At 48.2% G+C, this 26,012-nt stretch overlaps 1 protein-coding gene across 2 annotated transcripts in view; it reads right to left on the reverse strand.

Annotated features, from left to right (window-relative positions):
* BTBD9 (BTB domain containing 9) overlaps nt 1-26,012 on the reverse strand; it is a 226,423-nt gene that overhangs the window by 42,219 nt on the left and 158,192 nt on the right. For both annotated transcript variants that reach the window (XM_040351810.1, XM_040351811.1), the window contains exon 9: nt 2,086-2,193. In XM_040351810.1, the coding sequence (XP_040207744.1) occupies nt 2,086-2,193 (108 nt within the window). The remainder of the gene's footprint in view (nt 1-2,085; nt 2,194-26,012) is intronic.

A 26,012-nucleotide genomic window follows, 5' to 3' on the forward strand; every position in this document is an offset into this window, starting at 1 on the left:
AGTCATACAACATTGTACCCAAATGAAATTTTCGTCCTTTTTTTCACACAAATAGAGCTTTCTTTTGGTGGTATTTAATCACCGTTGGGTTTTTATTTTTTGCGCTATAAGAGAAAAAAGATTGAAAATTCTGTAAAAAAAAAAATGAATTTTTCTTTGTTTCTGTTATAAAACTTCGCAAATTTAGTATTTTTTCTTCATTATTTTGCATAATGTGAAAGATGAAGTTACGCCGAGTAAATAGATACCCAACATGTCACCCTTCAAAATTGCACACGCTTGTGGAATGGCGCCAAACTTCGCTACTTAAAAATCCCCATATGCGACGTTGCAGGGTAGTGTGGGGTATTGCAGAGTAGCGTGGGGTGTTGCAGAGTAGCGTGGGGTGTTGCAGAGTAGCGTGGGGTATTGCAGAGTAGTGTGGGGTATTGCAGAGTAGTGTGGGATATTGCAGAGTAGTGTGGGGTATTGCAGAGTAGTGTGGGGTATTGCAGAGTAGTGTGGGGTCTTGCAGAGTAGTGTGGGGTATTGCAGAGTAGTGTGGGGTATTGCAGAGTAGTGTGGGGTACTGCAGAGTAGTGTGGGGTACTGCAGAGTAGTGTGGGGGTATTGCAGAGTAGTGTGGGGGTATTGCAGAGTAGTGTGGGGTATTGCAGAGTAGTGTGGGGTCTGGCAGAGTAGTGTGGGGTATTGCAGAGTATGGGCAGGGATAGCTGAGCATGTAGGGATGGATGGATGGCTGGATCTGTGACTGCATTTGTCACAGATTCAGCCCACAGCACTCGTGCTGCCTCCGCTCTCTCCCCTATCCTCTCACACTGTACCGTTCGGTACAGAGAGGGGAGGGAGGAACCGGCGTCATCACATGACACCGGTTTGTTTACAAGTGATCGCTCCGTCATTGGACGGAGCGATCACGTGGTAAACCGCCACCATCAGCGGCTATTTACCGTGATCCGGACCCGGCGGTCACGGACATTCCCGGGTGCGCGCCCCATGGGGCGCGTGGGAGTGCGACTCTGGGAGGACGTCCATGGACGTCCTCCCAGAGTTAAGGAACTGGCTTGTAGACGTCTTTCGTCTATAGGGCGGTGATTAAGCGGTTAAATACCAAAGGAAAGCTCTATTTGTGGAACATAAAATTATAAAAATTTTGTTTGGGTACAGCATTGTCATTCAAAGTGTGACAGCGTTGAAAGCCGAAAATTGGCATGGGCAGGAAGGGGTTGAAAGTGCCCGGTATTGAATTGGTAATCTCTGTGTATCACCTGAGGCCAGTCACTTCACCAGGTATTAGTAGAGGCTCATACCCCCCAGACATGCATTAGATGGCTACCCAAGCTGCTGCCCTAATGCCAACCCTTGACAGCTTGCAGGTGCTGCCAAGAAGATACCCATGCATGCAGGCTTCTGGCTGGTGCTATGTGCATCCAAAGACCCAGAGCGTCCGGGAAAGCCAAGGCCCTGCTCCCTTCTTCTAGCAAATCTGGGGACTGGGTGTTACGAATCACCCTGCTGTGTTCTATAAACAGTTGGCAGGAGACCAACCATCAGCCCTGACTCCATGGCTTATGACTAAATGCCCGGGTACGACCAGCATGCTTTGCCATGAACTGTAATGACAGGAGGAGGAGTCCCAGCCAAATACTCTTACCCTCCCACCAGGGGGCGCTCCTAGTGATGCAGGTGGCTGGGAACCTGGCAGGGCAGGTAAGAGTGTTGGATTGACAGCGGCTCCTCATTCCAGATCTCATCATACTACTGGACCTTACGACGGTGGAACCATTAAGCGTCTCGTGCACTCTCCGCACCCCCATCCCTCCAACTGCAGGCAGAAAGGGGGGGGGGGGGCGCTGAGCAGTCATAGGACTATGATTAAAAAGCCTAATAAAAAAGGCATAAGGTTCTTATAATTGATAATGGGGTGAAATCCTTATTGATGGTGCCAGGTGTGCTTGTGTTTAACCCTTCTAAAATATCCACTTTGCGGGAAATCGCACCAAATACACAACCAATGTTACCAGGAACGCAATGCTGTAGTAGCCAATAAATCATTAGAATACGGATGATCGGAAGTCAGCGCACCTGCATGGGACCTTTGTTCGGTCACCGACCATCGTCCATTGCTGCTGGTTGGTGGACACCTCGATGTAGTAACTGTAACTCCGATCGTCACAATCCCACAACAATAACCTGCAGAGGAGAAAGAAAAATCCTAATTAAAGCATATATTAAAAAAATATATTTTCCATTCTTTGCTATATCCCAGTCATCCTGATCTCCTGCGTTTTTGCAGCCACTGTCTGTCTACAAGCCCCCGCCCACAGGCGCCACCCACACACTCCCCGCCCACAGGCGCCACCCACACACTCCCCGCCTACAGGCGCCACCCACACACTTCCCGTCCCCAGGCGCCACCCACACACTCACCGTCCACAGGCGCCACCCACACACTCCCCGCCCATAGGCGCCACCCACACACTCCCCGCCCATAGGCGCCACCCACACACTCACCGCCCACAGGCCCCCACCCACACACTCCCCGTCCACAGGCGCCACCCACACACTCCCCGTCCACAGGCGCCACCCACACACTCTCCGCCCACAGGCGCCACCCACACACTCTCCGCCCACAGGCGCCACCCACACACTCTCCGTCCACAGGCGCCACCCACACACTCCCCGCCCACAGGCGCCACCCACACACTCCCCGCCCACAGGCGCCACCCACACACACTCCCAGTCCACATGCCCCCACCCACACACTTCCCATCCACAGGAGCCACACACACACTTCCCGTCTACAAGCCCCCACCCACACACTTCCTGTCCCCAGGCGCCACACACACACTTCCCGTCCACAGGCGCCACCCACACACTCCCCGTCTACAAGCCCCCACCCACACACTCCCCGTCTACAAGCCCCCACCCACACACTCCCCGTCTACAAGCCCCGCCACACACTCACCGTCCACAAGCCCCCGCCACACACTCACCGTCCACAAGCCCCCGCCACACACTCCCCGTCCACAAGCCCCCGCCACACACTCCCCGTCCACAAGCCCCCGCCACACACTCCCCGTCCACAAGCCCCCGCCACACACTCCCCGTCCACAAGCCCCCGCCACACACTCCCTGTCTACAAGCCCCCGCCACACACTCCCCGTCTACAAGCCCCCGCCACACACTCCCCGTCTACAAGCCCCCGCCACACACTCCCCGTCTACAAGCCCCCGCCACACACTCCCCGTCCACACCACACACTCCCCGTCCACAAGCCCCCACCACACACTCACCGTCCACACATCACACTCCCCGTCCACAAGCCCCAACCACACACTCACCGTCCACAAGCCCCCGCCACACACTCACCGTCCACAAGCCCCCACCACACACTCACCGTCCACAAGCCCCCACCACACACTCCCCATCTACAAGCAGTCGCACGTGCCTTATTTTTTGTGCTTTCCCATGATTTTACCATCAGCGCCCATCAGTGCTGCCAATCAGCGCCCATCAGTGCTGCCAATCAGCGCCCATCAGTGCTGCCAATCAGCGCCCATCAGTGCTGCCAATCAGCGCTGCCAATCAGCGCCCATCAGTGCCTCCTGATCAGTGCAGGATAAAAATTACCCGTTTGCAAAATTGTATAACTATGAAAAACGTTTTTTTACAATTTTCTGTCTTTTTATTTAACAAAAAGAAAAACTCTAGCAGTGATTAAATACCACCAAAAAAAAGCTCTATTTGTGTGCAAAAAAAATGACAGGAAGGTTGTTTGTGTTACATGACCGCGCAATTGTCATTCAAAGTGCGACAACGCTGAAAGCTGAAAATTGGCCTTGGCAAGAAGGGGGTAAAGGTGCCCGGTAGCCAACTGAGACAGGAATCTAAAAGGGCCCCCGAAACAAGCTGCACGGCCCCTTTAAGAGAAGCCAGGAGTGATTTGCGAGATGAAGAAATGTGTTTGGAATGTACTTCACCCCGCTGAGTTCAATATCAAATTACACTTTGCAGCTGCGAATCTTATTGAAAATGGATTAACGTCAGTAATTTTGCTTACATATTTCATAAATAAGCCTGGGAGTGGAAGGCAGGCATCGATTGGAGGGGAGTCGCTCCCTGAAGCTAATTGCGCTCGCTGACAAGTTGTTTAAAAATCATCAGAAACATAAAAAAGGGGGGGATTGTTCTGTACGATGGGAAGAGGATTGCCGAGTGGAGCGTCAGCTCTGTGGGAACAACAAGCGCCGTCATCAGCCTGTGCAGAGATCAGTAATTGGGGGGGGAGACCGCAATCTAATATCTCATCGGTTGAAGCTCATCTACAGCCCAATATTTAGGTCACTTGTTTTTATTTAGTATGGATTTGTAATGAAAAAAATAATAATAATAATAATAATAAAAAAAAAAAATACATTTTTTTTTTACATACGGTCACCAGTCAGTATCTCCGATCACCACCACAGCAGTTATATGATAATGCTGTACTTCAATGGTGACAGTATGTAAAAAAAATGTTTTATTTAAATTTCTTAAATTGTGGCAAAAAATTACAACTATAAAAATAAAATCACAAAAAAAAAAAAACAACAACTCACCATGCCTCTTACTAAATACCTTGGACTGTGTACTGGCTTTTTTGGGCCCTCAAGAAAAGGAGATCGTCCATCAGTATACCAGAATCAATCGATTTTAAAATATATATATCCCATAGTTTGTGGATTCTGATAGCTAGATTCAGGTAGGGGCGCACATCTTTAAGGCGGCGTAGCGTATCGTATTGACGCTACGCCGCCTTAAGTCAGAGAGGCAAGTACTGTATTCACAAAGCACTTGCCTCCTAACTTACGGTGGCGTAGCGTAAATGGGGCCGGTGTAAGCGCGCCTAATTCAAATGAGGATGGGGGGCGTGTTTTATGTTAATGTTTGGTGACCCGACGTGATTGACGTTTTTACGAACCGTCCATGTACATATCCCAGTGTGCATTGCTCCAAAGTACGCCGCAAGGACGTATTGGTTTCGACGTGAACGTAAATTATTTCCAACCCCATTCACGGACGACTTACGCAAACGACGTAAATTTTTCAAATTGACTAGGCCAGCTATTTGTTACGTAAACGGCGTATCTTTCCTGCAACGTACGTTCGTGAATCGGCGTATCTAGGCATTTACATATTATACGCCGAACTCAACGGAAGCGCCACCTAGCGGCCAGCCTAAATATTGCACCCTAAGATACGACGGCGCAGGCTGTCGTATCTTAGATAGGTTTAAGTGTATCTCAGTTTGAGAATTCACTTAAACTTACGACGGCGCAGATTCCGAGTTACGTCGGCGTATCTACTGATACGCCGGCGTAACTCTCTCTGAACCTGGCTATATAACTTTCCTACAGACTGAATAATATACACTGAGTTGGGTGATTTTTACCAAAGAATTGTAGCAGAATTGTGTAGCATTTTGGCCTAAATTTATGAGGAATATTTGCAAAATTTTATTTAAAAAAGTGCTTTCAAAATGTTCTGTATTTTTTTTTATTTTTATTTTTTTAATAGAAAAAAATAAAAAACCCAGTACTGATTAACCCAGGGTTTGGCAAATTTTGCTTGGAATCTAGGAGCCAGCTGAAAAAGTTAGGAGCCAGAAAACGCGCCCCGTCCCGACGAGCTTGCGCGCAGAAGCGAACACATACATGAGTAGCGCCCGCATATGTAAACGGTATTCAAACCACACATGTGAGGTATCTCCGCGATCGTTCGAGCGAGAGCAATAATTCTAGCTCTAGACCTCCTCTGTAACTCAAAACATGCAACCTGTAGATTTTTTTTTTAAATCAATGGGTACAAGTCACCTACAAGTCGGATTGAAGTAGTACAGGAACCTTTTTTCAAGTCGGAGCGACTTCAGTAGTGTGCATTTAAGACGGCTCCATTCACTTCCATTCATTTCTTCATGCAGGGCGACTTGAGGCGACCTGAAGTCGGATCCCAAGTCGGACCTGTGTGAATGGGCTCTAACGAGCCAGTTCACACTGGGGCGACACGACTTCGGGGGCGACTCGGCAAGGCGTCCTGAAGACGACTTCAGAGGCGACTTGCAAAATGACTTCTGTATAGAAGTCAATGCAAGTCGCCCCCAAAGTCATACAAAAAAAACTTTTTCTAAGTCGGAGCGACTTGCGTCGCTCCTATTAGAACGGTTCTATTGAATAGAATGGGACGCTACTTGTCAGGCGGCTGAGTCGCCTGATGAGTCGCCCCAAACCAAATAAATAAAAACGAATAAAAAAAAAGCTAAAAAACATAGCAACAAATAAAGAAAAAGATGATTAGGTAGATTCACACACAATGGTGTAAACTTGCGGCGGCATAGCTTAGCGTGTTTAGGCTACGCCGCCGTAAGTTAGCTAGGCAAGTACATGATTCACAATGTACTTGCCTGCTAAGTTACGGCGGCGTAGCCTAAATCGGCGGGCGTAAGGGCGCCAAATTCAAATGTGTTTGGGGGGGGCGTGTTTTATGTTAATAGTGCTTGACCTTACGTTTTTCACGTTTTTTGCGAAATGCGCATGCGTCGGGCGCCTACATTTCCCAGTGTGCATTGCGGCTAAGTACGCCGCACGGGCCTATTGATTTTGACGTGGATGAAAACGACGTAAATCCCGATTCCCGGACGACTTACGCAAACGCCGTAAAAAAAATTGAATTTCGACGTGGGAACGGCCGCCATACTTGACATTACTATTCCAATAGGGCCTAGCTCTAACTTTACGCGGCCTCTTACGTAAACGGCGTAAAAGTACTGTGTCGGCCGGGCGTTCGTTCGTGAATCGGCGTATCTCCTCATTTACATATTCTACGCCGACCGCAATGGAAGCGCCACCTAGCGGCCATCCAAAATATTGCAATCTAAGATAGGACGGCGCAAGCCGTCGTATCTTAGATATGTTTAAGCGTATCTCTGTTTGAGAATACGCTTAAACATAAGTCGGCGTAGATTCTGAGTTAGGTCGGCTTATCTACTGATAAGCCGGCCTAACTCTTTTTAAATCTACCTAGATATTTTTTGCTTTATAAAAATTGCCAAAGTTCAAAAACGCGCATAAAAAATAAAAAAATAGGTGGCAAAAACGCCAAAAACTCAACACGAACATGTCAACTCAGCCTCAGTGATAGAAAAGGAGTACTGGAGGAGAAAATCCACGATGAAGGCAAAGGTTATTTATTATATTTTTATTATATAATATTTACAAATGTCGAGAGTTTACAAGCAGGCGGGGTACACAATAGAACATTTGTATACACGGGTAAAAAAATAAACACCCCCCCCCCCCCCCCAGCAGTACAGACCTTCAACGAGCTCTACCAAAAAAACTCAAAACATCACATTTTATTCTTTTCAGGTTTATTTCCTATTTTGAAATTGGCCAGCAACAGAGATCTGACCTTTTTAAAAAACGGTTTCCACGCACTGTTCCTGTCAGTGGCATTGACCCGTGTTCATTATTTTTGTGTTAGGTGTCTACTCTTCTTCTAGAAAGAACGTTGTGATCACTGTGATCAGCAACTATAATTCACAGGATAGCTCAGGGCGGGTGTGGGGGAGTTGGAGTTCAGAATCTTGAGAAAAAAAAGTTTTCTGGCGACAGATCAGCCAATAATGGGAAGAATCTAAGAAAACCCCCGGGTGCCTGTTGTGTGCGCACATCTGTCAGCGTATACACACACCTATAGATGTGCAAGTCACTACCGCCGTTTACAAAGACTACCTCGCAAATTCAAAACTCCCCACAACTCTTTTTTTAGGTTCCAAAAAGTGTTTAGCATATACAGTGGAACCTCGGATCAGAGGAGGGCTGGAGCTCTTCTGCAGCTGCAGGAGAGGTGCGAGGGCCACATGGAATGGCCTGGAGGGCCGGATTTAGCCCGCAGGCCTTGTGTTTGACACCTCTGCCGTAAATGAACAGAAAGATACAAAATGAAACAATGTTTATTTTTATCTTTCTGTTTTAGGCCCCATTCACACCTGAGCATAGTGTTTTCAGGTAGAAAGTCGCGCAATTTTACCGCGATTTGCCACGATTTTTGAGTCGTTTTTGCCTCGATTTTGTACAGGTCAAAAGGTCAGGAAAAGGTAAAGAACAGAAAAACGCCCCCAAAAAAGTCCCAGAACTTGTTTGAGCTTCAGGCGTTTTGGAGCTTCTGGATCCAGGCGTTTTGGAGCTTCTGGATCCAGGCGTTTTGGAGTGAAGACGTGAACCATCTCCATAGAGAATAATAGATTTTTTCCCCTCCAGCGTTTTGTAGCTTGAGGCTTCAAGCTACAAAACGCTCAGGTGTGAATGGGGTCTTCGTGTCTGAGCAATGTTGTTGATGATCATTGTCAGGCTGCTTTTTTTTTTTAGTTGAAGCTGTTATAACTGCAAAGGATGAGCCAACTCAAATTTTGAACCCTAAAGACTGGGATGCCATTAAAGTTCATGTGCGTGTAAAGACAGGCGTCCCAATACTTTTGACAATAAAGTGTATGTCAGTGCCAGTATGGAAATGGATATAGAAATGGCACAGGATTCTCAGGGTTACAGATTGAGAAGCTTCCAGAGACTGCAATCCATGTTGGAGGGGTTCTGTCCATGGAATTGAGGTATCTGCAGGAGTCTGGAAGCCCAAAAAAAAAGAAAAAAAGAAGAAGAGGGTCAACGCAAATATTGAACCCTACCCACGAAGACGCCATTAAAGTTCATGTGTGTTTAAAGGCAGGTGTCCCAATACTTTTGCCAATATAGTACATTGGTTCAATGTCCATGGGATTGAGAGAGTTGAGGCAGCTGCATAAATCTGGGAGACTCACAAGGCCAAGACAATTAGTTGAGGAAACCCAAGTTTCAGAGGATTGAGAGAGCTTGGGGTGTCAGGAGAAAACCTATCTAGAGGTCAGAAGTTGGCCGACACATCACATGCCTGAAGAAGGGGACCAGGGTTGGCCTCCAAATGTTGCATCTAAATCTTTGCGACGTGACCTATCAATGCAATAAAAGCTTTGGGTGACCTTTCACGATCCATGGTGTGCTGCCAAGTATGTGCGTTGTTTCCAAGACTCTGTCGCAAATTCAAAAACACCCTGTGACAGACCTAGCCGGGACAGAGGCTTCTGGAGAGGACTGAATGCTAGCCTCTTGCCTTCTGATTATGGGCTCTGGATTTTAAGGGAACAATTTTCTTTGTGAGGTGCATGCCTGGGGACCTTGAAGTAATGTTACTTTGGATTCAAGTCCATGTCCCCCCAAAACACACAGACTCTGGGAACCCTGTATACGCCATATTATAAATAGTGACTGATTCATAATGTTGGGGCCCATAGAAGATGCCGATGTCATCAACTCCAGCCACCTGTCTGTTGTCTGCTATAATGTGTTTATTGTAAATAAGGCTAGTGTGGGATCTAAGAGTATTTCACCCATTGTTGTTTGTGTTAATTAACTCTGCTATTGTGTGAAGATTTTCTGTGTTTCTATTTATGATAATGCTGATTGTGTCTTCTGAGCTAAACGACGGCAAGTCTGTCCTAAAGGTCATGCCTCTGAGTCACCTAGGTTGTCTAATAGATTGGTAATTTGCTCATGTTAATTAGGTTTCAGGTTATAGTTTGTATTGTCATCCTTGTGTGAGATCTCAAATAAAGAGGCTATTCCTGATGTACTTCAAGACTGGTGTTGTCTGGTGACTGGGTGGGTTAAAGAGTCTTGGATAGTGCTGGTTTTGGACAAAGGAAGCATTTATGGCGGACAAGGTTCTGTTGAGGACAAGGGTTCGTCACACACCCCAGAACGCTTTTTTTATGTTCCAAAAATTGTTTAGCATATGTGTCAGGGCAAGGCCCTACCACTAAGTAAATGGACATAGAACTGGCACAGGATTCTCAAAGTTACAGTCTGAGAAGCTCTGAGGCACTGCACTCCAAGTTGGAGGGGTTTTATGTCCATGAGACCAGAAGAGTCGAGTCATTTACACGAGTCTGGGAGACCAAAAAACGGCCCGAGAGACTAAGTAGGCTGTGACAACTAGGTGAGGGAACCAAAGTCTCAGAGGAGCAAGAGCCCGGGATGTCAGGAGAAACCCAATGTAGGTCAGGAGTGGGCCCACACATCATACACCTGAAAAAGGGGTCCTGTGTGGCTCCACAACGTTGCACCAGATCCAGGTAACATAGAAGCTTTGGACCACATCTGACCATCCATGTTGTGCTGACGAATATGTGCACCATTTCCAAGACTGCCACAAATTCAAAACGCCCCACAACTCTGGTAGGTTCTTAGAAGTGTTTAGCATATGTGGCAGTGCAAGGCCCTACCACTATGGAAATAGATATAGAAATAACACTGGATTGTCAAGGTTACAGATGAGAAGCACCCAGAGACTGCACTCCATGGGACTGAGAGTTGAAGCAGCTACGCGAGTCGGGGAGACCAAGGGAGGGCCTGGAAGACCAAGAAGGTTGTGACAACTAGGTGAGGGTACCCTAGTCTCAAGAGTGGGAAACCCTGAGATGTCAGGAGAACACCTAACTAGAGACAAGGAGTGGACCCAAGGTGCTGTACTCAAGGTTGAGAGAGCCAAGAGAAGTTAGGGGAGAAAGATCTGAGAGACAAGCCAACAAGAGAGCCAGGTGGCTCAGCGTTTTAGCCGACCGTTTACTTTCTGAAGCCAACACCTGTGGGAATATTTATGTGAACTTTTAACTCTGAACTGCAGTTTGGACTGAAAGGACTCCCTTGGAAACACACACCACCAGTGAGTTTAATCATGCTATATCACACTTATTAGGCAGATTGTCCCAGAAGAAGTCACTTTTGACTAAACGTATAGGATGGAGCAGCATGCCGATGTCATCATGTAAACTGGAAGTGATGGAAAGTAAAAACGCTATTTATGCCAGCTGGAAGCTTTTTCTGTTGCGCAAGCTGATTTTATATATTGTGCCTATCTTTAGCACTGATCACTGTTTTAGTGTCACTAGTTCCCTCAAAGTGTCAGTTAGTGTTGATTTCCTGCCATACTATTGCAGTCCTGCAAAAAGTCGCTGATCACCGCCATTATAAAGAATAATTTTTTTTCTTTTTTTTTACAGTATATGTCCCATAGTTCCATAGTTTGTAGACGCTATTACTCACACAAACCAATGAATAAACCAATAGACCAGCGGTTTGTCTATGTAAACAAGGCATCGTGGTCTACAGTATCAAAAGCTGCGCTTAGGTCCAGCAGTACCAGAAGACAAGATTCTCCTTGGTCTGCGGCCTCTAGGGCGTCATCCCATATTTTGAGCAGTGCTGTTTCCGTCCCGTGACCAGGACGGAAACCGGACTGGAATGGGTCAAATAATTTATGGGTGTCCATATGACGTTGTAGCTGTTGTACAACTTCTTTCTCCATTACCTTGGAAAAGACATTTAGGCCTGTTATAGGACGACGGTGGTTAGGGTCTTTGGGGTCGAGGGTGTTTTTTTTTTTTAAATGGGTTTGATTATACCTTGTTTCAGCAAAGGTGGCACCATGCCCTCCTTGAATGACTAGTTTATGAGCTGCATGATAGATGTCGATCGACGATTGATTCTTAACAGTCGCTCATTCCTTAGAGCTTTTTTGGTGACGGCTGGTTATATTGAGGCGAAAGGTTTTAGACCCCCAAAGGATTTTTGCAGAGTATCTCCGATTAGACATAATCGCAGAAAAAACGCCGGGGAGGGCGATATTGATCAGGGAGGTATTCAATGAATGATGGGAAGGAAGATTTTCAAGTGGGTTCCCCACTCGCCGAACCTTTCCTCCCCGTTTGATCCAGAGGAAGGCGAAAAAACCCTTAGTCATGCCGTGCCAATCTGCAGTGATTGGGGAAAAAAATTCCTTCCTGATCCCTCTAGGGCGATCGGGGGAGCCCTGGATCAAGCACTAAGTGGTGGTAGTCCCTGGATTAGAAACTGTTTGACCTGAGGATGGGGGGGTGGGAGTCAATTTCCAACTTTTGGGCTGGGGAAGGGGTTTGGGGGTACGTCCCAGCAATATCATAGTTGCTGGGGTGAGGCAAGATGGCCGCTGACTGGGCCCGAGCCGGGGGGCTGTGCAGCAAGGTGAGGCCTGATTGTAGGGGGCTCTGGGGCACCAGGGGGAGATCCTCCTGGGGCAGGGGGGGGTTTAGTGAAGTTTGAGGGGGGGGGGGGGTTTGACAGGTGCAATCGCGGTGCGCCACTAGGCCGAAGCCGCAGACTTTTCTAGGTGCGGTCGCCACGAGCTTGCCGCGGAATTGTACGGGCCGAGGTGGGATTGAGGATTGGTGGCAGCGGGGATGCACCGATCACGGCTGGGTGTGTGAGGGGATGAAAAACCGGCCGTTACCCCCTATGTTGGGCCGCAGTCCTGAAAAGGACGGCCGCGCCTTTGCAATTGCCCAAGGGGAGGTGGATAAGCCTGAGCAACAGAGGCCTTACCTTGTTGATGTTTGCGGGAGGGAGCGGGCGGCCAAAGGGGGAGGAAGAGCAGTAGTCCTGGATACTGGGCTGAGGAAGAAACCCTGCCTATCTGGTGCTAGGAGTCGACGCTGGGGGTGCAGAGTCTTCCTGGTTGTCCAGCTGGATGTTGGATGCTGGAAACACCGCTGACAGGACTCCCTAACCTTCCTCTGGCAGTAGGTGCTTCAAACCTCACTGCAAGCAGAACAGAGGGCAAATGACAATTGACTCCTCCTCCTCCTTTTCATTTATATTGCAAAAAAAAAAAAAAACAACACCACCAAAAGTTCTATTTGTGGGTAACAGCGTCGCATGACCACGCAATTGTCAGTTAAAGTAATGCAAAAAATGGCCTGGTCACGAAAGGGGGATCAAGTGGTGAATATTCACTTATTCAGATTTTTTTTTTCCTTTAACTAAAATATGTAGCAGAATACATTCTGCCCTAAATTTATGAAGAAATTATTAGATATGTTTTATAGCAGAAAGTACAAAATATTGTTGTTTTTTTAATATATAAACAAAACAAAAAAAAAACACAATGGTGATCAAATACCACCAAAAGCTACATTTGTGGGGGGAAAAAATGACAAATATTATGACCACGCAATTGTCAGTTAAAGTAATGAAGAGCCGCATCACAAAAAATGGCCTGGGCATAATGGGGGATCAAGTGGTTGATATTCACTTATTTTGATTTTTTACCGAAAATATGTAGCAGAATACATGTTGACCTAAATTTCTGAAGAAGTTAGATTTTTTTTTATTGGATATGTTTTATAGGAGAAATTCCAAAATATTTAAATTTTTTTTATTTTTTTAATTATTGATCTTTTTCATTTATATTGGGAAAAAAAAAAAAAAAAACACTCACTGGTGATCAAACACCACCAAAAGCTCTATTTGTGGGTTACAGCATTGCATGATCGCGCAATTGTTAGTTAAAGCAACGCAAAAAATGGCCTGGTCATGAAGGGGGATCAAGTGATGAATATTCACATATTCAAGATTTTTTATTTTCAGTTAACAGCAGAAAACATTTTGCCCTAAATTTATGAAGAAATTATTAGATATGTTTTATAGCAGAAAGTTCAAAATATATATTTTTTTTCCAAAATTGTCAGTTTTTTTCATTTATATAAAAAAAAAAAAAAAAAACACACAATGGCGATCAAATACCACCATAAGCTCCATTTGTCAGGGGGAAAAAAAAAATACAAATATTATGACCATATCACAAAATAATGGCCTGGTCATAATGGGGGATCAAGTGGATGATATTCACTTATTAGGATTTTTTTTTTTTTACCAAAAAAAGCTGAATACATTTTGGCCTAACTTTATGAAGAATTTTTATATTTTTTTATCAGATACTGGCCCAGATTCTCAAAGGATTTACGACGGCGCAGCACCATGTACGCCGTCGTAAGTCCTAATCTGACCCATTGTATCTATGCGACTGATTCTTAGAATCAGTTACGCATAGATATCCATTGGATCTGACAGGCGTAAGTCTTACGCCGTCGGATCTAAACTTCATTTTTTTTGACCGCTAGGTGGCGCTTCCATCTAATTCTGCGTTGAGTATGCAAATTAGCTAGATACGCGAATTCCTGAACATACGCGCGGCCGACGCAGTAAAGTTACGACGTTTATGTTAGGCTTTTCCCGGCGTATAGTTGCCCCTGCTATATGGTGGCATAAGTGTTGCGCATCAATGTTAAGTATGGCCGTCGTTCCCACGTCGAAATTTGAAAAAGTTACGTCGTTTGCGCAAGTCGTTCGTGAATGGGGCTGGACGTCATTTACGTTCACGTCGAAACCAAGGACGTCCTTGCGGCGTACTTTGGAGCAATGCACACACGGAAATTCCACGGACAGCGCATGCGCCGTTCAGGAAAAACGTCAATCACGTCGGGTCACAGAACATTTACATAAAACACGCCCCCCTGATCCAAATTTGAATTAGGCGGGCTTACGCCGGCCGATTTACACTATGTCACCGCAACTTACGGAGCAAGTGCTTTGAGAATACAGCACTTGCCCGTCTAAGTTGCGGAGGCGTAACGTAAATCAGATACGTTACACCCGCACAAAATTGCGTGGATGTACCAGAATCTGGCCCACTGTGTATAGCAGAACGTGTGTGTTCATATAATGAATAAATAAAAAAAAAAAAATGCAGTGATGATCACATACCACCAAAAGCTCGATTTGTGGAAAAAAAAGAAAAGAAAAAGACAAATATTATTTGGGTACATTGTTGTATGACCGCGCAATTGTCAGTTAAAGCAACGCAGTGCCGAATCACAAAAAAATGGCGTGCTCATGAAGGGGGCAACGCTTCTGGAGGTCAAGTGGTTAATATTCGCTTATTGGGATTTTTTTTACCAAAAATATGTAGCAGAATACATTTCAGCCTAAATCTATGAAGACTTTTTTTTTTTTTTATTAGATAGTAAAAAATGCAGTTTTCTCTTAAAAAAATCCAGTCTTTTTATGTTAAAAAAACAAAATTGAAAAAATTACACATTTCTTTTTAAGTGAATAGTCTCTAAATATACCGCGACACAGTTTAGCGGTCGTCGGCGTGCACGGCTGTCAGCTGGTTTTCCTAATGTTACGAGGATAACAGGCGTAAAAAAACACGGACAAAGAGCTATGCAAATGAGCTTCCAGCTAATCAGCCTTGTCAACATGACGGCTTTGATCGCGGGATTCGCTCCACGCTTTTTTTGGATTTGGGTCTTCAAAGAAAAAGATAGACTAAATTAAATCAACAGATGTATGATGTGATCGGGGAGCTTCAGAAGTGGTGGGGACGCGGGCATCTGATCGCCTGATTAGAAGGAAGATGCCCATCTCGCTGGTCTGGTGAAAAAATAGGTGCCAAGTCAGCATTAAAAGCCTGGCCTGTGATCACACATTAAAACGAAGCAGCTTGTCATGCCAGCCGCAACATGAAACAGGAGTGCCGGTGTTCTGTCGAAAACTCAAACTCGCCAAAATCTCCAACCAGGTCACTTCCGGTGACTCTACAGCCGCAATAATTGGTGGAGATTTGGACGAGTTGCTGTTTTCACAGACCACTGGCAGCCAAAGGACAGCGAGGGCGGAGGGCTGTAGGAGGACAGCGAGGGCGGAGGGCTGTAGGAGGACAGCGAGGGCGGAGGGCTGTAGGAGGACAGCGAGGGCGGAGGGCTGTAGGAGGACAGCGAGGGCGGAGGGCTGTAGGAGGACAGCGAGGGCGGAGGGCTGTAGGAGGACAGCGAGGGCGGAGGGCTGTAGGAGGACAGCGAGGGCGGAGGGCTGTAGGAGGACAGCGAGGGCGGAGGGCTGTAGGAGGACAGCGAGGGCGGAGGGCTGTAGGAGGACAGCAGGGCGGAGGGCTGTAGGAGGACAGCAGGGCGGAGGGCTGTAGCAGGAGACGAGGGCGGAGGGCTGTAGGAGCACAGCGAGGGCGGAGGGCTGTAGGAGGGAGACAAGGGCGGAGGGCTGTAGGAGGGAGACAAGGGCGGAGGGCTGTAGGAGGGAGACAAGGGCGGAGGGCTGTAGGAGGGAGACAAGGGCGGAGGGCTGTAGGAGACAAGGGCGGAGGGCTGTAGCAGGAGACAAGGGCGGAGGGCTGTAGCAGGAGACAAGGGCGGAGGGCTGTAGCAGGAGACAAGGGCGGAGGGCTGTAGCAGGAGACGAGGGCGGAGGGCTGTAGGAGCACAGCGAGGGCGGAGGGCTGTAGGAGGGAGACAAGGGCGGAGGGCTGTAGGAGGGAGACAAGGGCGGAGGGCTGTAGGAGGGAGACAAGGGCGGAGGGCTGTAGCAGGAGACAAGGGCGGAGGGCTGTAGCAGGAGACGAGGGCGGAGGGCTGTAGCAGGAGACGAGGGCGGAGGGCTGTAGCAGGAGACGAGGGCGGAGGGCTGTAGGAGCACAGCGAGGGCGGAGGGCTGTAGGAGCACAGCGAGGGCGGAGGGCTGTAGGAGGGAGACAAGGGCGGAGGGCTGTAGCAGGAGACAAGGGCGGAGGGCTGTAGCAGGAGACAAGGGCGGAGGGCTGTAGCAGGAGACAAGGGCGGAGGGCTGTAGCAGGAGACAAGGGCGGAGGGCTGTAGCAGGAGACAAGGGCGGAGGGCTGTAGCAGGAGACAAGGGCGGAGGGCTGTAGCAGGAGACAAGGGCGGAGGGCTGTAGCAGGAGACAAGGGCGGAGGGCTGTAGCAGGAGACAAGGGCGGAGGGCTGTAGCAGGAGACAAGGGCGGAGGGCTGTAGCAGGAGACAAGGGCGGAGGGCTGTAGCAGGAGACAAGGGTGGAGGGCTGTAGCAGGAGACGAGGGCGGAGGGCTGTAGCAGGAGACGAGGGCGGAGGGCTGTAGCAGGAGACGAGGGCGGAGGGCTGTAGCAGGAGACGAGGGCGGAGGGCTGTAGCAGGAGACAAGGGCGGAGGGCTGTAGGAGGAGACAAGGGTGGAGGGCTGTAGGAGGAGACAAGGGTGGAGGGCTGTAGGGGGCTGTAAAAGGAGATGAGAGTGAAGGGCTGTAGAAGGAGACGAGGGTGGAGGGCTGTAGGGGGGAGACGAGGGTGGAGAGCTGTAGGAGGAGACAAGGGTGGAGAGCTGTAGGGGGCTGAAGAAGGAGACGAGGGTGGAGGGCTGTAGGGGGAGACGAGGGTGGAGGGCTGTAGAAGGAGATGAGGGTGGAGGACATCAGGGGTTTATTGCACCTCCAATGTCACCCCTGCCCTTCAAAGCAGCTAACCAAGCACAATTTATACTTGCTTAGCTACTTCCCTGGCTGCAACAGCCAGGGAATAATAACGGACACCGGAAGTAACTAAATCCTCCATGACAAAGCACCAGGGGCAGGACGAAACGCGTTGGCTGTGCCTTAGACAGGGCTACAGCCACTTTCATTCAGGATACACCCAGGCTTTTCTGGTGTGCAGCAACTGGGAGAGGGGTTCCTTACTTTTAAAGGAAACTGTTGTTGCTTCCAGGTTCACTGGTCACAGAGGAGATCAGGGAACCAATCTACCTTTGTCTCTTCTGTGCGAAGCAATTCTGGCCGCCTACCGTGGCCTCGGGATCCACGGATGAATGGGAGAGCCTGTGAACCACTGCGGGTCTCACTTCGCATCGCTGTAAAAGTGATCACCTTTTCAGCCGGCTGAAAAAATGTGCTGAAGCCACAGTCTTGCAATAATCGCCTCCTGACGTCTATACGTACGTCGGTCAGCAAGTGGTTAAAAAATGAAAAATGTTATTGTAATTTTTTTTAAAAGCCCAATAATTAGAATGTTGGAATTTATGAATATTTTAGCACCGAGCGTGTCATCAAAAAACGACCCGAACCCGTCCCCGCTCCCCCCCCCCTCGTGTATCAGTCTTCAATCCGCCTCGATAAAATGGCGCGGCTGCCCCGGTTGGTAGTGACGGCGCTCGCGCTCTGAAGTTAAGTCGGAGTCAGAGTTGAGTTGGGAGAGAGATGAGCGGGTCTACAGGGAGCCGGCATATTAACACTCGCTGAACGCCACGCCATTATTCTGCATGAGATGCCGGTTACGGCATGAATATTCACAAGATCGCATTAGACAGAAGGACCAATTTCTGTGCCGCCTTCCCTAATCCTTCACAATATATTCCACATGAGCTCACGTCTGCGGGGAATTCGGAGCCGTCTGAGTCATGAGGACACTTTTGTAAATATGTGTGTGTGTGGGGGGGCGGAATAAAAGGGCCGGCGCGGAACTGACCGACTTAAAGCGGACCTATCGGCAGCTTGGCAAGTCCGCAGGAATACGTTACGGAAACGCCACACTGCGCAGAATGGGCTTATTATTTTGGTTTGCACCTCGTATCATTGAAAAAGATGAGGTTCCTCAAAAAGTGGGACTTTAGAGGTCCATCAACACTCAAAAAATATTATATATTTTATTTTATGTATTTTATACTTTGAGTGTTCATGGTCCTCTAAAGTCCCATTTTTTAAGGAACCGTGGGCCAGATTCACGTAGCCCGGGCGCAACGCAACGTAAACGATTTAAGTTACACCGCCGCAAATTTCCCAAGTTAGTGCCCGATCCACAAAGCACTTACCTGGAAATTTGTGGCGGTGTATCCTAAATCCGTCCGGCGCAAGGCGGGCCAATTCAAATGGGGCGAGTCCCATTTAAATTAGGCGCGCTCCCACGCCGGACGTACTGCGCATGCTCCCGACGCAAATTTCCCGGCGTGCTTTGCACAAAGTTACAATGCGCCGAGGTTTTGTGAATCGCGACGGGTAAAAAAGACTTGCGGCGGGAAAAATAAAACATTTAAAAAAAAATTGAAAGCGACGCGGGAAAGACGGGTATACTTTTACATGGTGTACTAATTTTACACTTTGTAAAAGGTTCCCTATCTTTGCGACGGCAAACTAACACTTGCGGCAACTTAACGAAGAGAAAAAGTTTCGTGGATCGCCTTAAGTGCTAATTTGCATACCCGACGCTGGTTTAGAACGAGAACTCCCCCCAGCGGCGGCCGCGGTATTGCATCCTAAGATCCGACAGTGTAAAACTATTACACCTGTCGGATCTTAGGGATATCTCTTTTGTGAATCTGGCCCCTTGTCTTTACATATTGTATTGGGGATGTGGACCTGAACCTCCATTCTTCCAACTAGTTAGCCAACATTCTTTTGTTCTGGTATCACTGATATGCAGACAAGTGACAGTGCCTAGGCAAAGTCCTGCCTGAGAGGTACGCCCCCCCGGGGAATGACGTCATCAGACAGCTGCAGGCTGGAAAAATAAATTTCCCTAACTTCCTCCAGGTTGACGTCATATGACGTCAGGGACTTGAAGTGGAGATATCAGGATGATGGGTGCAGCTGGAGGCATCACCAAGATATTTTTTTTTCAGCAGGCAATTCCCTGCAATGTAAAAGCTATCATAGCGGCTGTTGAGCTGCTTGATTGCTTTTAAAGGCGAAGGGAGGGGGACATATCCAACCCTCCCACCGCCGTCCAGTGCTTCCCTAGTCTCGCCCGTGTAATCGGGGAGTCTAAGAATGAATCTGCCGGTGTTTCGTCAGATATGGTGACCCGTCAGAATTGGTGACGGAAGTGACGTTCCGTCGCCGCCATCTTGCTACACCCCGCACTCCTCCACTGTAACGATACACAGAGAAGGGGGCAAGTGGACATCTTGTTACACCCACCGGAGTTTTGCATTTCACAGTTATTTTTAACAGTAAACAGGAGGTGAAATAGAGTATTTAGATATCCGACGGACTGTTTAGATGTTGAATTTTAAAAGCAGCGGCCAACCTGATGATCTCACAGGTTTGCTAAGGTGACAGAACACTGCTGATTTTATAATTCAACATGTAAACAGTCCGAGGGATTTCTAAATTCTATACTTCACCATATAAGCTCAGTTTCCTGTTAAAAACAACTGTGAAATGCAAAACTCTGGTGGGTGTAACAAGATGTCCGCTTGCCCCCTTATCGGTGTACCGTTACAGTGAAGGAGTGCGGGGTGTAGCAAGATGGCAGCGACGAAGCGTCACTTCCATTACCAATTCTGACGGGCCGCCTAATCTGACGGATCACCGGTTTAACATAGAAGCTGGCCGTGGACCAGATGGTCTCTGGCCATCTCTATGACCATCGGAGGCAGGAAGCGACGTCATGACATCTCTTCCGGCGTCGGCAGATGTAAACACTGCTGTTTTTTTTGCTGGGATTTTTACTTTTTTATCACTTTTATTCCTATTACAAGGAATGTAAAAACATACCCTGTAATAGGCATAGGGCAAGACAGGTCCTCTTTACAGAGAGATCTGATGTCTATAAGTCCCCACATCTTTTTTTTTTTATCTCAGGCTTTCCAGTATAGAGGAGAGATGTGTGGCTTTATAGACTTTAGATCTCTCCGTAAAGAGGACCTGTCATGCCTTATTCCAGTGATGGCAAACCTTGACACCCCAGATGTTTCCCATGATGCTCATGCACTCTTCAGTGTAGTTGAGCATCATGGGAAATGTAAGAAAAGGCTGGGGTGGCAAGTGGTTAAAGTGGTTCTTCACCAGGTTTGAAAAATAAAAAAAATTACCAATTAAAAATTCTTACCTGTCCAGGGATCGAGCGCCGCCCTCACCCAGACTGGCTCTTCGCTGGTCTTTGGGCCCCCGATGCCGGCGAGTTAACTGTGGGAAGCCAACTGCAACTCCTTGCGGCAGATGGTTTCCACAGATGTGAATAGTCCCGTGGCCTTCTGGGACCCATGATGTGACCCAGAAGTTTTGGGGCAAGGGGGGGAGAGATGGAGAACTACTGGTGGAATCAGGAGCATACCAGGCCCTTAGGTCAGGTAAAGATTTTAAAGGGAACCCCCTACGCCGAAAAAACGGCGTAGGGGTCCCCCAGAAATCAATACCAGAACCTTATCCAAGCACGCAGCTCGGGCGGTCAGGAAATGCCCGGTCTTCCCCGTCTTCTTCCCTCTTCTTTTCTTCCGATGTTGACACGACGCTCTCTCCTGCTGTAATGCCCTGTGCGCAACAATTTACAGCATTAAATTGGCATTACAGCGGGAGAGAGCGTCGTGTCAATATCGGAATAAAAGAAGAGGGAAGAAGACGGGGAAGACCGGGCCACCGCTAGTAAACAAGCTGGAAGAAGATAGCGGAAGAGCCCGGCAGAAGGTAGAAGGCACAGGAGAGCGGGAGAAGAACCAGAGAGTGCGGAGATGACACCAGAGAGCAGAAGAAGAGAGCGGAGAAGTCGGAAGAGACCCCCGAAGTTGGAAGAAGACCCCCAAAGTCAGAAGAAGACCCCCAAAGTCAGAAGAAGACCCCCAAAGTCAGAAGAAGACCCCCGGGGGTGCCTAATAAATGACTTTGTAGTGTGTTTTTTTTCCCCTCCAGGTGAATGGGTAGGGGTACGATGTACCCCATACTCATTCACCTAGGGTGGGGGGCTGGGATCTGGGGGCCCCCTTATTAAAGGGGGCTCACGGATTCCGATAAGCTCCCGCCCGCAGACCCCGACAACCAACGGCCAGGGTTGTCGGGAAGAGGCCCTTGTCCTCATCAACATGGGGACAAGGTGCTTTTCTGACCGGCCAGGCTGCGTGCTCGGATAAGGGTCTGGTATGGATTTTGGTGGGACCCCCATGCCGTTTTTTCGGGTTAGGGGTTCCCCTTAAAATCAAAACCAGACCTTAGGGGCTGGTATGCTCCTGGAGGGGAACCCACAACGTTTTTTTTATCTAAAATCTGGCATGGAGTTTCCCTCATGATTCATACCAAACACAGTGCCTGGTATTGGCGGGGATCCAAGTCGGATCTCCGTCGCTTCTTTCTCACGCTCGCTGTAATGTGTTTTTCCTACTGCAGCCAGCGCGAGATGTACAGTACCCTGTCGCAGAGAACACATTCTCGCGGGCAGGTACTGTATGTTCAGTAGAGGAGTGTGGAGAAAGGGACGGTGGGCAGTATGTTTAGTAAAGAAGTGTGTGTGTGTGTGTGTGTGTGTGTCCAGGGATTGAGCGCCATTCTCACCCGGACTGGCTCTTCGCTGGTCTTCGGGTCCCTGGTGCCGGCATGTTAACTGTGGGAAGCCAACTGCAACTCCTTGCGGCTTCACACATGGTTTCCACAGATATGAATAGTCCTGCGGCCTTCTGGGACCCATGACGTGACCCAGAAGTTTTGGGGCAAGAAGGTAGATTGAGAACTTCTGGTAAAATCACCCAAGCTATCTGATCAAAGTGGGAGTGGGTACCTGTTAAAACTAGGTACACTGAAATTCTTGACTGAGCCCATTGAGGACAGGTCCTCTTTAAATATTACCAATGCCTGGCATTACCGCTAGTTATTCTAGCAGCTTGCACACGGGGAGAATGTAATGGCACGGGAAAGGATTCATTTGTCACCATTAATCTGTGCATTAAACACACCGGCTCCACGGAATCACTTTCAGGTTCGGGTGTCGAAGAAAAATGAAACATTTAAAGCGTTGGGGGATAAGTGACAATAACGGTCCCTCTGTCTCTGGGGGGGGGGTGGGGGGAGACGTCTCTTCACGCAGCCCTGAGCTGTTTATCTTGCAGGAACGAAGGAACGCACGCGGCGCTGAGCCGTAAAACCCGCCGTATAAAATCACGCTATTTACATTCATTACAATAGCACTTTTATCACCTCGATCGGCTGAAAAGTAGAAATAAGACGGAGAAGCGTTTTATGCGGCCACTTATCTTCCAGAAGTCTTCTTCTAAATGGTTTCATGTCTGCCAGACGCACTCCTAAATTGCACGCCAGCCACTCAGCTGCGGATAATGGACGCGTTCGCCACTAAATCTCCCACAAAAGAAGATAAAAAAAACGCTGTAACCTTTCCTGATGCTTGGCCGAGATGGAAATCCGGGTGCTGCATTGACCAGCGCTATGAAAGCGAGGTGAGAGGCACTCAGAAGAGAGACATTCAAAGGCGCAAAATATCTCTAAACACATGGTGCCTGACCTGCAGGCACAGCGTTGTGTTGTCTTCTGCAGCCTATCCCCCGCCAAAATGTATCCCATCCTCACTCTCTGACCCTCATTCCCTATATTAGGTCTGCAGTATGATCAGTAGAGTATGGAGGGAAGAACAGTGAGCAGTATGTTCAGTGGGGAAGTGTGAAGGGAAGGACAGTGGGTAGTATGTTCAGTAGAGGAGTATGGAGGGAAGGACAGTGGGCAGTATGTTCAGTAGAGGAGTATGGAGGGAAGGATAGTGGGTAGTATGTTCAGTAGAGGAGTATGGAGGGAAGGACAGTGAGCAGTATGTTCAGTGGGGAAGTGTGAAGGGAAGGACAGTGGGCAGTATGTTTAGTGGAGAAGTGTGAAGGGAAAGACAGTGGGTAGTATGTTCAGTAGAGGAGTGTGAAGGGAATAACAGTGGGCAGTATGCTCAGTGGAATAGTATGAAGGGAAGGACAGTGGATAGTATGTTCAGTAGAGGAGTATGGAGGGAAGGACAGTGGGTAGTATGTTCAGTAGAGGAGTATAAGGGGAAGGACAGTGGGCATTATGTTCAGGGGAGGAGTATGGAGGGAAGGACAGTGGGCAGTATGTTCAATAGAGGAGTATGGAGGGAAGGGCAGTATGTTTAGTAGAAGAGTATGGAGGGAAGGGCAGTGGGCAGTATGTTTAGTAGAGGAGTATGGAGGGAAGGACAGTGGGCAGTATGTTCAGTGGAGGAGTATGGAGGGAAGGACAGTGGACAGTATGTTCAGTAGAGGCGTATGGAGGGAAGGACAATGGGCAGTATGTTCAGTTGAGGAGAATGGAAAGAAGAACAGTGGGCAGTATGTTCAGTAGAGGAATATAAAAGGAAGGACAGTAGGCACTATGTTCAGTAGAGGAATATGGGAGGAAGGACAGTGGGTGATATATTTTGGTAGAGGCGTGTGAAGGGAATGACAGTGGGCAATATGTTCAGTAAAGGAGTGTGTGTGTGTGGGGGGGGGGGCGGTGGGCAAGGATAGTGGGCAGTATGTTCAGTAGATTGTAGAGGGAAGAATGGTGAGCAATATGCTCAGTAGAGGAATGTGGAGAGAAGGACAGTGGGCAGTATGCTCAGAGGAATATGGAGGGAAGGACTGGGGGCAGTATGCTCAGAGGAATATGGAGGGAAGGACTGGGGGCAGTATGTTTATTAGAGGAATGTGAAGGGAATAACAGTGGGCAGTATGCTCAGAGGAATATGGAGGGAAGGACCGGGGGCAGTATGCTCAGAGGAATATGGAGGGAAGGACCGGGGGCAGTATGCTCATTAGAGGAATGTGAAGGGAATAACAGTGGGCAGTATGCTTAGTATAGGAATGTGGAGGGAAGGACAGTGGGCAGTATGCTCAGAGGAATATGGAAGGAAGGATTGTGGGCAGTATGTTCAGTAGAGGAGTATGGAGGGAAGGACAGTGGGCAGTATATTCAGTAAAGGGGTGTGGAGGGAAGGACAGTGAGCAGTATGCTCAGTGGAGGAATACAGAAGAAAGGACAGTGGGCAGTATGTTCAGTGGAGTAGTATGGAGGGAAGAACAGTGGGCAGTATGTCCAGTGGAGGAGTATTGAGGGAAGGACAGTGGGCAGTATGTTCAGTAGAGGAGCGTGGAGGGAAAAACAGTGGGCAGTATGTTCATTGGAGAGGTGTGAAGTAAAGGACAGTGGGCAGTATGTTCAGTAGAGGAGTATGGAGTAAAGGACAGTGAGCAGTATGTTTAGTAGAGGAGTATGGACGGAAGGCCAGTGAGCAATATGTTCAGTAGTAGGGGGGAAAGGAAGGACAGTGGGCAGTATGTTCAGTGGAAGAGTATGGAGGGGAGGACAGTGGGCAGTATGTTCAGTAGAGGAGTGTGAAGGGAAGGGCAGTGGGCAGTATATTCAGTAGGAGGTGTGTGGAGGGAAGGACAGTGGGCAGTATGTTCAGTAGAGGAGTCTGGAGGAAAGGACAGTGGGCAGTATGCTCAGTAGAGGAATACGGAAGAAAGGACAGTGGGCAGCATGTTCAAGGGAGGACAGTGGGGAGTATGTTCAGTGGAGTAGTATGGAGGGAAGAACAGTGGGCAATATGTCCAGTGGAGGAGTATTGAGGGTAGGACAGTGCGCAGTATGTTCATTGGAGGGGTGTGGAGGAAAGGACAGTGAGCAACATGTTCAGTAGAGGAGTATGGAGGGAAGGACAGTGAGCAATGTGTTCAATAGGAAGGGGGAAAGGAAGGACAGTGGGAAGTATGTTCAGTGGAAGAGTATGGAGGGGAGGACAGTGGGCAGTAGGTTCAGTAGAGGAGAATGGAGGGAAAACAGTGGGAAGTATGTTCAGGGGAGGACAGTGGGCAGTATGTTCAGTAGAGGAGTATGGAGGGAAGGACAGTGGGCAGTATGTTCAGTAGAGGAATATAAAAGAAAGGAAGGACAGTGGGCAGTATATTCAGAATTGTTGCTGGCACTCTAACGCACGCGGCGATACCTCACATATGTGGTTTAAACGGCGTTTACATATGTCGGCGGGACTTGCGTGTGCGTTCGCTTCTGCGCGCGAGCTACTGGGGACAGGGGCGTTAAAAAAAAAAAAAAAACTTTTTTTTTTTTTTTTTTTACATATTTATTTATTTTTTAATACTTTTTTTTTTATTTTATTTTTTTTATTATCACTTTCATTCCTATTACAAGGAATGTAAACATCCCTTGTAATAGGAATCTGTGTGACAGGTCCTCTTTATGGAGAGAGGCGGGGTCAATAAAACCCCACATCTCTCCTCCAGGCTGGAAAGCATGAAATCGGTGAAAAAAAATTCACGATCTCATGATTACTGTTGCTTAGCAGCCGCAATTGTGACTTTGTTTACTTACGGGTACCCGGGCGTGACGTCATCACATCGCGCCTGGGTCCTCCGACGGTCATAGAGATGACTGGTGACCATCTGGTCACCAGTCATCTCTATGCTTCCTGCCATCGCCGGACGATTCGTTCTCCGGGCCCCCGATGG

Source organism: Rana temporaria, chromosome 4 (genome assembly GCF_905171775.1).
Source record: "Rana temporaria chromosome 4, aRanTem1.1, whole genome shotgun sequence".
NCBI classification, from domain to species: Eukaryota; Metazoa; Chordata; class Amphibia; order Anura; family Ranidae; genus Rana; species Rana temporaria.